Raw genomic sequence first — 10236 nt, forward strand, 5'->3', positions numbered from 1 at the left:
TTTGTTTTTGGCTCCTATTCACCAATAGTGTTAAAGTCAGAGAGGAATGGATCAGCAGTGAACCAATACCAGAGAGGGGGTCGTTCATATGATTACACTGCTGCTCCTGCAGGAAAATGCAAAATGCTGTAACAGGAGTGTAACTACAGCTGATGTAATGCCAACAAAAAGATGCATTGTCCTCTTCATAGCCACTTTAAGCCACTGTATGTATACAATACCAGGCAGAAGTTTGGACATCTTTTAATGCAATGTCTTTTTTTTTTATTTGTTTGCATAATGTCTACATTATAAATCAATACCGAAGACACCAAAACCAACTAGGAAAGAAATGTACCCGCTAATAACCGATAATGATGATCTTTGAATATCACTTACCAAATCAATATGTAAAAAAACTAAATTAGATCATTATTTATCCCACAGTAAGGTCATTTGCAGTGTTGAGGCAGACAGTAGTACACAAGAGATTAAAAGAAAGAGGTAAACATTACGTAAGTATAAAAAAATTGATGAAAAGAGAAAGATCATGTGGAAAAACCCACAGATAAATCAGATTTAAGGCAGAAACCACTGACTCCTCTCAAACTGTTCCAGAGAGAAATGTTTTGGACTTTATGATGACTTCATCTAAGAAAGAAAGATATATATAGGTAGGTGGATAACAAAAAACTAAAATACAATGCAACAAGAAAAATAAAATAGGAAAGCAAAATGCTCTATACGCAACATTTATAATAATAATAATAATAATAATAATAATAATAATAATTGAATATTAAAAATGAAATTGCAATGAATAAAATATAACATAAAGTTTAGTTTAGTGTCAGACACAGATGAAGAGTTACACAGACTGATGGCTTGAGGTAAAATATTTAAATATTTCTTGTAGTGCTCCTTGAGATGTTGCTGTAACCCTGTAACACAACCAGGCAACACAAAACGGGGCACAGGCCATGTAATACAGAAACTATTTTAAAAACACATGCATAAACTCTAGGACACACAAAAATATGTTTAAGAACTTAATTAAAATCTCAATTAAAACTCAAATAGAACCAGGAAGTATGTTTCAAGTAGAGATTTAAAGGAGATCAGTTGATCTTAGTTCCTTGGGAGGATCATCAGACGCACCCCGTACCTTTTTTCTTTGTTTGTTTTCAAAAAAAGGGCACAGCCATAGAGACCAATCAAGAAGACTTAAACATATTAGAAACCAGTGGAGTTCTGGTTTAAAGCCTGGAAGCACAAGGATTTCATCCTATTTTTGAATGTCAAGGAGGACATTGCTGCTAATATGATATTAATAAGTGGTATTAATCGTTTTTTCTGTTTGAATAATCCCAACAAACATGCTCAGAAAGAACATATTTATTTCCAACCGGAGAGAAGAAGTCAGAGGTAATATTTTCATACTGAACTGAAAGGTCATTATTTGTTTACGCAGCAGAGCAGTGGTCAGGAGTCAATACTCACCAGAAAAAAAAGAGTTGAATTTTTTTATTTTCAGCTGAGACAATATAGCAATAAAGTAAAAGATACGGAACAAGTGCAGCCAAAAGACAGCACCAGTTTTAAGTGCTCCATGTGTTCCCCTTTGGCAATAAAGCAATGAAGCTGAGCAAAGCTACTGTGTGGTAACAGCTGCTGCTTGTTTTCTACAGACATATGAGCAGTGATGTCTTTAACAGGATTCTCTGCAGCAGCTTCCTGAGTGGCTTGGTTCTCTGTACGTCAATGAGGATAAATGACAGTGCTGTTGTTTACAGAACTTTTATCTCCCCTTCTGGCAATAAGAGAAATTAAACAGATCCTGTAGATTTAAGCTTGTTGCGTACTCTGCGATAAGCAAGAAATTTGGTCTCTCTTCTCAGGCTGCGAGAACAAGAAAAAAAGTTCTGATCAGGTAATTTATACATCATGAGAAAACGAAGTGCCGAACCCCTGGGAAGTCGTCATAGGCACCATTCATTCAGCATGCACCCACACACGGTATGTTGATCCCTACCCAGGGAATTCATAGAACCCAGGTTACATTTATAACTTTTTGTTATAAACGTTTGCTTCCCTTTCCAAACTCAAACACCGTCATTCTGCAAAACACAGAGACACTGACCTGACTCAAATTACTTTGGCTTTACCAGCATTGTGTGAGCATGTTGTAGTTCCATAGTGCCACCACTGGGTGGCAGTGAACATTCAGATAAACTGAAAACTGACAACTCGGGATCAAAGCACAAATAATTTTGTAATAATTCATTTAGTCTCGAAAGCTTTGATAATATCTGTATATACAGTATAAATAATAACCTATAGATGATGATTTTATTATATTTAACTTTATTGTAATTGTGCAGAATACCAATGATATTTACTTTGCATCTAACCAGAAGCGTAGAGGTGTTATTTACACAAAATGCAGGTATATGTATTGACTCTTTGTTCTTAGCAGTATTTACAGTATTTGACTGTTGTACAGAGTAAAAGTAAAGAAGTGAATCTAAATGACTAACAAACAACTACAGCATGACAATGAATTTTTTGCTTTTAAATCATTATGCGGAGCAGTCGATGTATATTGCAGGGTACAAGGGTTAAGATGTTCAGAATTCCAAGATAAACACAAAACTTTGTAAAGGCAGCTGACTCTGAGTCAGGTATCCCCCATCGAAATAAACACATGCACCACTTTACAAAAAAACAAAACGCATTCTTCCAGTGAACGTGACCCTATTGACCCATAATTAGTCAGAGACTCTAGTCTTATGATGCGATGGGAAGTGAAACTTCTTGAGTTTGTAATCCTAACCCTAACCTAACTGTATAATAACAGGCTCAACACTCAAAAAGTGTAGAGCCCCAGACAAATGGTCCGGCCCCTACAATTAGAGAAAACGGTGAAATTAACCAAGGTTGTTAAAGCTAAAGTAAAATAAACCTAAAACTAGTTGAGAAAACCAAACATTTAATTAGCTAGCAGAAAGTTTTCAGTTTCAAAACAAGAGCAACTACTCTAGTTCCTGTGGTAACATGGTTCCATGGTCAACCTGTAGTTTCCCATCTCAACCATTCACTGGAGAAAGAGGACAGCATCCATTTCCTCCAGCTACAGGTAAGAAATCTGGTCATTAACAAAAACTAGTCATTCAAGTTTGTGATGAGTAACATTTCTGTTTAAGCCCCAAACACCAGAAACGTCTTCATGATGCCCTGTTAGTCCGGTTGTTTCCAGCTGTTTATCGATGTATGATGACCTGGATGACTGAGAACTCACAGACGTACTGTAAGTAGCATTTGCTCTTTTGTACTTTAAATGCTTTGTTTCCTCCCCCAGTTTTAGTTAGTTATGAAAACCTTGGTTAAGTTTCTTTCTCATTTCCATTGTTTGTTCTTGACTGAAAAATAAAAGTAAAACTATGTGAGAAAACCAAACATTTAATTAAACTAAATAAAAGTGGGATCTGTGACAAAGAGGAAATGTTGCAATTGTGTGTGAGGAGTCTCCCAGGTCATTGTGTACCCAGTATTATTGAGCTGTTTGTCTGGACATCACAATGTTTTCATGAGTAAAGTCTGTTAAGTTTACATTTTTCTAAGATGGTTCATATTAGTTTATTTACTGGCTACGATGACGGGTGAGATTTGTCTTAAGGAAACACATTTCCATAAATAGAAGCATTAGTTTGTGTGTGTGTTTATGTGAAAGGCGCCTGTGTCTTCAGATCTGCTGACTGTCTTGAGACCAGGTCTTAAGGGCGAGAGGAAAAGTATCACAGCCCTGTGGTGCCCCTCTGAACTCCTGATCCAGCATTTACCAGTGACGAGCCACGTTAATAAAATCTTCTGAGATGCATCATGTGGAGAAATTGGATCCTTTAAATGGCTTCACATCGTATGGACTGGACAGTCCGTTGGGTCAGGGATAAACGGCAGCTTTTCCAGATAAGAACAAACTGCACACTGTTTGCACAATCCAAACCAACAGCTGAGCCAAGTTCCCACGGACGTTCACTCACAGGTCCATGTGCAAAAAAACAAAACAAAACAAAAAAACACAGTACAGAAAATATGCGGAGTGATTTTGAGAGAAGTAGAAAAAAATCTAAAAAATATTAACATGTTCCATTGTTAGGGTGTTTCTGAAGAGGACACTTTTGTCCCTTTATAGTAACAACATAACCATTTTAAAATCAGGTGCGAGGGTTAAAGAAATTTCAGTTTGCGGGAGTAAATTATAGAGTAAAACTTAAAAAATATATATATGAAAAATGCCTAATCAACCAATTTTGCGAGCTCCCTGCAGCACCCCCTGTTGGAGACCTTTGTTGTAGAACAAGCACACTCTATAATAAGATAATAGAGTATAAGATAATCTATTTATCCTACAGTGTTGCTGCAGCAGATGATTTAAAGGACAGTACACACAACAGATAGAAAAGTAAACACTAAATAAATACAAAAAAATAGCAAATTAAGCACTAGTCGTTATGTATCTGTGTTCTTGCTTGGTTCTTTAGCCAAAAACATGTTTTTTTACTTCACTTAAAACTGTAAAAAAAATTGTTCCCTTTTGACTTAAACCACGAGGGAAGAAGAACGATGAAGAAACACAAACAAGAGTGAGGTAGAGACAGCGGCTACATATAACAGCTCCACTTTCCTTCACGTCTAACAGCTTCTATGTCCCGTCTTCTCCACTGCAAAGGGCTCAAACAAGATTAGCCTTCATTTCTCGTTGTTCTGCCTATTTTTGACACGTGCTTCTACCACGACTCTGAGCAGCACAAGCAGCATCTCAAGTACCTGAGGGAAGCCAAGTACTGAAGTTCCTCCATCCACGTAAATAAACATATATTTACAGCCTGGTACAAAAGAAAACAAACACGTTTTATTACAAAAGTTTTACTCTCATGACAAGTTTACATGGGAGCATTTATATAGAACTCACGTATTTAAACCTAAGGCTTAAAGTTTTTTAGGGAAAGCATTTAGGGAGTGGTGGGTTTGGCTCGACGGGCTGATGCCGTCTCAGGTTGCTCATCGGCTTCATTCATGGCTACGCTCAGCTCCACTCACGCTCCACTTCTCTGACCCTTTCTGACTGAGAAGCTGGAAGACGGTTCAGCACGGAGGGTTTTGTCCATCTTTACGCTGCATCTAGTGAATGGTAACCATGGCAACCTTTATTCCAGTGCTCCATCAGAGTTAGAAAAGAATAAATAAGTTAAAGTTGAATTAGTTTTATGATGCACAGGAGTGACGTGTGCGGCTTTGACTCATGAGTCAGATCCTTCTGAGTCTCCGGCTCCTTTTCCCTTTCACTCCCTCTGCCTCATTTCTCCGTCACTAAACTTTACTTCTTCTTCTGCAGTAACATTGGACTCTTGCTCTACAATATACTCTCGCAGGCTATTTACAGTAGGTGGGCATTAAGACAGCTGGCTGTGCCAAATATTTGTCCGTCTCCCGGGCAACAAATTCATTTCTATTTCTGTCCCGTTCCCTCTTGCAGTCAGTCTCAACTCGGACAGTTTACAGTCTAACAGTGTCATGTCAGTAAATGGTCCGTCACTAATTAGCCCGACTTCGCAGAGGTCTGCAAAAACTCACTAAATGAGTTATTGATGATCTACAACAGCACCCTGGAATCATTTGGCTGGTGTGCAGCAGCGATGGCGCAGTTCTATTTGCTGTTGGAGATGTCGCTCCGGTCGGAGGGAACCTCCCCCTGCTGTATAAATTACAGCCTCCAGTGAGGGTGCAGGGAGGCGAGGCCCTGCAGCACTCTCACTTCTTCTCAGCCGGCTGTGACTGACGACATCTGCAAAGATGATGAAAGTGAGTAGAATCTTTAACCTCTATGTATTTTGCATTTCATTGCCATGTCTTAAACTGGTTTAAGACACAGCTGGGATTAGTTTGTGTTTTATTTTCGGCTAACTTCACTAGCCACACTGAGCTGTGACACTCATTTATTTAGCTTTCGAGAGCTCGTGCATTCATTTGATTGCCTTTTATGGTCAAAACATCCATCCCCCGCGCACTTTAGTAACCTTTTAACCAAAAGGAGCTTTCCCAGCTGTTGCAAAGCCATCTTATCACACTCTCCAACTGTCTTTAAATTACACAGAAACAGACAAGCCCATTGCCAACATTTGTCCGTTTCATTCCAGTCATGCCTCCTCTACGTCAGCGTTGGACGCAGGCAGCAGTGCACTCTGGTCCCTCTGAGTTCATAAACTGAGCAGATTATAATATAGACCCTGTGGTTTAAATCAGAGGCTCAAATCATATTACAGGGTGGAATGAAACAGGGACAGTAACGTGAGGACCAGAATAGATGCGACAATACTCTCCATGACCTCTTGGAGTGCCAGTCAGAGGTCTGTCCTTGCAGGGTGACAGGAATGAATCAATCAAGATCATTTATTTATTTGTGGCTGTTAGATTCTGTGCATATTTAGAGTGTTTCTGCCAGTGAGTTGTGGAATGAATTTCCATGTATGAAACAATAGAGTGTGCAGAGGGTTTTGACAGATGGAGATGGAGAGAACCTGCCAACTCTGACCTCAGCCCAGTTCAAGCCCCGGTGCTACTTATCTGTTATACTTTACACATAGATGCTGACATGGAAACGACATCTCGTCAGTCTTCTCCTTCCCTTCCTTTCATTTCATGTTCTTGTCTGAACTTTCAGATGATTCTCAGTTGATTTCTGTTCACAGAGAGTGAATAGAAAGTGAGAAACTGAGAGTCTGTACCCTCCAGAAAAAGCAGCAGTGAGGAAGAGGCCAGTAGAAAGAAAGGGGGAAGAGAAGAGGAAGTAGAGGAGAAGGGATAAGATGAAGCAAGCGGAGAAATTCATATAGCAACGTATAAATATAACACAAACTAGGTGAGGATGCTTGTTGAGGCATAAAAAATTTAAAACGGAGAAACGAGGAGCATTCAAAGAAAAGAGTGATTGTGCAATAATTGCAGACAAAACCAATGAGAAGCATCCAGATCCACACATCACAGAGACATGATGCTTCTCAGTCGAACATTATCAGCAAAACCAAATCAATGTTTGGGCTCCTGCTGACGTTATAATGTCATCAGCCTCACACATCACTGGTCTAAAGTTTTAGAACAGCATCAGTATCCCCTTGTATAGTTGGTCAGGGTTTCATCCTACAACAAGAACTTTAGTCCAAGCTCTACCAGAACTAACTCAGCATAAAAACAAGATGGAAAGCTTGACATGGAGTGTCTCTAGACTTTAACCATCATTTCATTTTAGAAAGAAAGAACGTCACAAGTGTGTTCACATGTTAAATCAGCCAGAGGTGGTCACTGTGATGAGTCCAAAGTTTAGAACAGATTGTGGGTGACATATTGATTCCATGATTTATTTATTTTTTTGTTCATTTGGTCTATGCTTTCATTTCAGAGTAAAATGAGACATTAACTGCATACACTTCAATAAAAAAAGAAAGAAATATTGGAGTGTTCTAAAACTTTTGACTCAGATAATTAAAATTCCAATCCCTTACAAGCTAAGCTTTTATAATCACATTGTTCTGATGTCTGCTAACATACTTCATTTTTTTGTGTGTGTGTCAAAAATCTAAAACTCTCAAAGGCTGCTGTTTTTGTAATATTTCACATCATCTTTGCAAAACGACAAAATATGAAGCAGTTATTTCACAACTAGACAGATAGCTCAAGTATAATTTCATAATCAAGGCAAAGCTCAGTGTTCCTCTGCCACATGTACAGTAACAACTGGGCAGAGATTTTTTTTTTGCTGTGATTGCACTTAGGAAACTATTACTTGGAGACTTCATCTCAGTTTTCCACATTTGTAGCCAAGCTTGTGAAAAAAAAAAAATGTCCATAGCAACAGGAGGACGAAAAAAAGGCAGCTGGGATCTTTGACCAGTCAGTGAATGAGAGGAGATTAATTGAAAACACATGTCTGGATGAAGTGAGGGTCGAGTTGGCTGAGGCCTCCTGGTTTCTGCCTGAAGCTGCGATTAGAATTGTCTCTAGTAAAATCTGGTTGAGTTAGCGCATAATACCTTGTTAATCACCACCTTGTTTTTGCACAGGATTTGATCATCAAGAACATGTCCTTTAAGGTCGGACAAACACTGACCATAGTCGGAGTGGCCAAAGCTGATGCTTCAAAGTAAGTAACGCACACATTGTTCTCGCAATAAGTGCAAAAAAAAAAAAAAAAAAAAACTGAACATGATGCAAAATGTTTGTGTGCCCTGTAGTTTTGCACTGAACATCGGCCCCAGTGAGGACGAGATTACGATGCACATCAACCCTCGTTTCAATGCCCACGGGGACGAGAATACCGTCGTGTGCAACTCCTACCAGGGAGGGAGCTGGTGTGAGGAGCAGCGGGAGGACTGCTTCCCTTTCCAGCTGGGAGAGGAGTTCAAGGTGCGTGTGTCTGTTAGCGACCTCTACTGGAAAATGCGTATCACTGCATGTTTGTCATCAGTTGTGCATCAGTGTTTAGACTCATCTGATGTGTTAAATGTATTAATCGACAACAATTGATTTTCTCTCTGTTTTCCTCATCCATTCAGATTGCCATCGAGTTTACCCCTTCAGAGTTCCTGGTGACTTTATCAGACGGCTCCGTCATCCACTTCCCCAACCGCATGGGCGCTGAGAAGTACACATGTATCGGCTTTGATGGCGACGCCCGCGTCAGAAGCTTTGAGATCAAGTAAAACCTCCATCCTGCACCAATTAATGGATTGAAAATCGTCTTTTCCTTTGCGTTTTTTTTTCTATGACAGCAGGTAACATACATAACATTTAGTGCTCTCAGAAATTCCTGAGTACATGTGGAACCAACCTTACATGCTTATCACACACACTCATAGGATGCAGGAAGTTAGTTTGCTGAAAGCGGATGCGAGCAGCTACGAGGATGGGTAGACGAGACAGAAGAGTACAGTCCTCAGATCTACAGACAGACGTACATGCAGTATTGAAGAAAAATTTAATGAGGGAACGCTTTTTCTACACAGCTGACAGAGCTACTAACTAAAACCACAGAGTAGCTTCAAGCCAAAGGAGTTCAATAAAATGTGATCAGATTTTCTTTAAATGTTTTAGCTGTTTGTTTTGCCAGACATTCCAGATTTGTGACTGCTACCCTGTAACATCATCTATTAAAGTGTGTCCTTTTGTGACCAGACATGACTTCGGAGACTTCTTGTTACACAATCATATTATGTGTCACGAGTAAAATGACTGTAGTCAAATATCCACCGACAAAGAACTGACATGTGATCCATTTCTTTACACTGCACCTTCTATTGCAGAAGTTTGCAGGATTTAAACCAATTAAAATGCAGCTGTATTTACCCTTTTAGCCACTAGATGTCAGCATTGCTGTATTTATGTGATTTAGTAGCCTGGGCTGTGTTACTATCTCAGTGAATTTCATCCTGTGAAGTTGTTTTTCAGTCCTTCCCTAAGACGTTAGTGTGAGTGATTTCATGCTATTTAAAATCCTATCTTCTAGTGTCACTTTCATTTTCCTGCGTTTATAATCCTCCGTCTGGATCTTTGCAACTTAGCAGCTTCAGAGTAGCTTTAGATATCGACGTCCACAAAGAACCGATGCTGGGCTTGCGCTCCAATCATGGATCAGCCATTTCTAATTTGTTATGGGCAGCTATAAGCAGACGATGCTGAGCGTATGCTAAATTAGGGAATAAGGCTTTTAAGAATATGTCACATATTAAGGAATACGTAACCGGACCAACGAAACAACCAGAGGAACATTAAATAAACACAAATGTTGACCAATGAGCTGCATATTAAATGAACAATGAATAGAGGCCCCTTTTAAGTCGTTTATTTTCTTTCTTTCTTCGTCTGTCTGCAGAGAGATGAGAAGAGGTTGTTGCACGTGTGAACCTATCCTAGACTGTAATGTAAAGGACTAATAAAGGAGAATATTATGTATAAAGCACATTCAAAAACCAACAAAACTGTAAAAGAAAATGGGATTTGACCACAGGATTTATCCTCCTTCGTATGAAGAGGCAGCTGAGGCTCCACGCTGTTAGAGGCTGTCAATCCATGATCCTGTCATCTTCAGTTCTTTGGGTTTGATGAGATTTGTCACTATGATAGTTGCAAACTACAGGCTTTAATATAAAATGTGCTGTGCTATGATATATTGATCATAGAGAGGAACAATTTGCCAGGAAACGA

At 39.2% G+C, this 10236-nt stretch overlaps 1 protein-coding gene across 1 annotated transcript; it reads left to right on the forward strand.

The window, feature by feature from the left end:
* The first annotated feature begins 5674 nt into the window (after positions 1 to 5674).
* Positions 5675 to 9208, forward strand: LOC124998361 (beta-galactoside-binding lectin-like). Its single transcript, XM_047572697.1, has 4 exons — positions 5675 to 5841; positions 8097 to 8176; positions 8268 to 8439; positions 8589 to 9208. Exons 1-4 carry the CDS (start codon positions 5833 to 5835, stop codon positions 8733 to 8735), a joined length of 408 nt encoding a protein of 135 aa, XP_047428653.1. The 5' UTR covers positions 5675 to 5832; the 3' UTR covers positions 8736 to 9208.
* Positions 9209 to 10236: the final 1028 nt, after the last annotated feature.

Source organism: Mugil cephalus, chromosome 20 (assembly GCF_022458985.1).
Source record: "Mugil cephalus isolate CIBA_MC_2020 chromosome 20, CIBA_Mcephalus_1.1, whole genome shotgun sequence".
Lineage (NCBI taxonomy): Eukaryota > Metazoa > Chordata > Actinopteri > Mugiliformes > Mugilidae > Mugil > Mugil cephalus.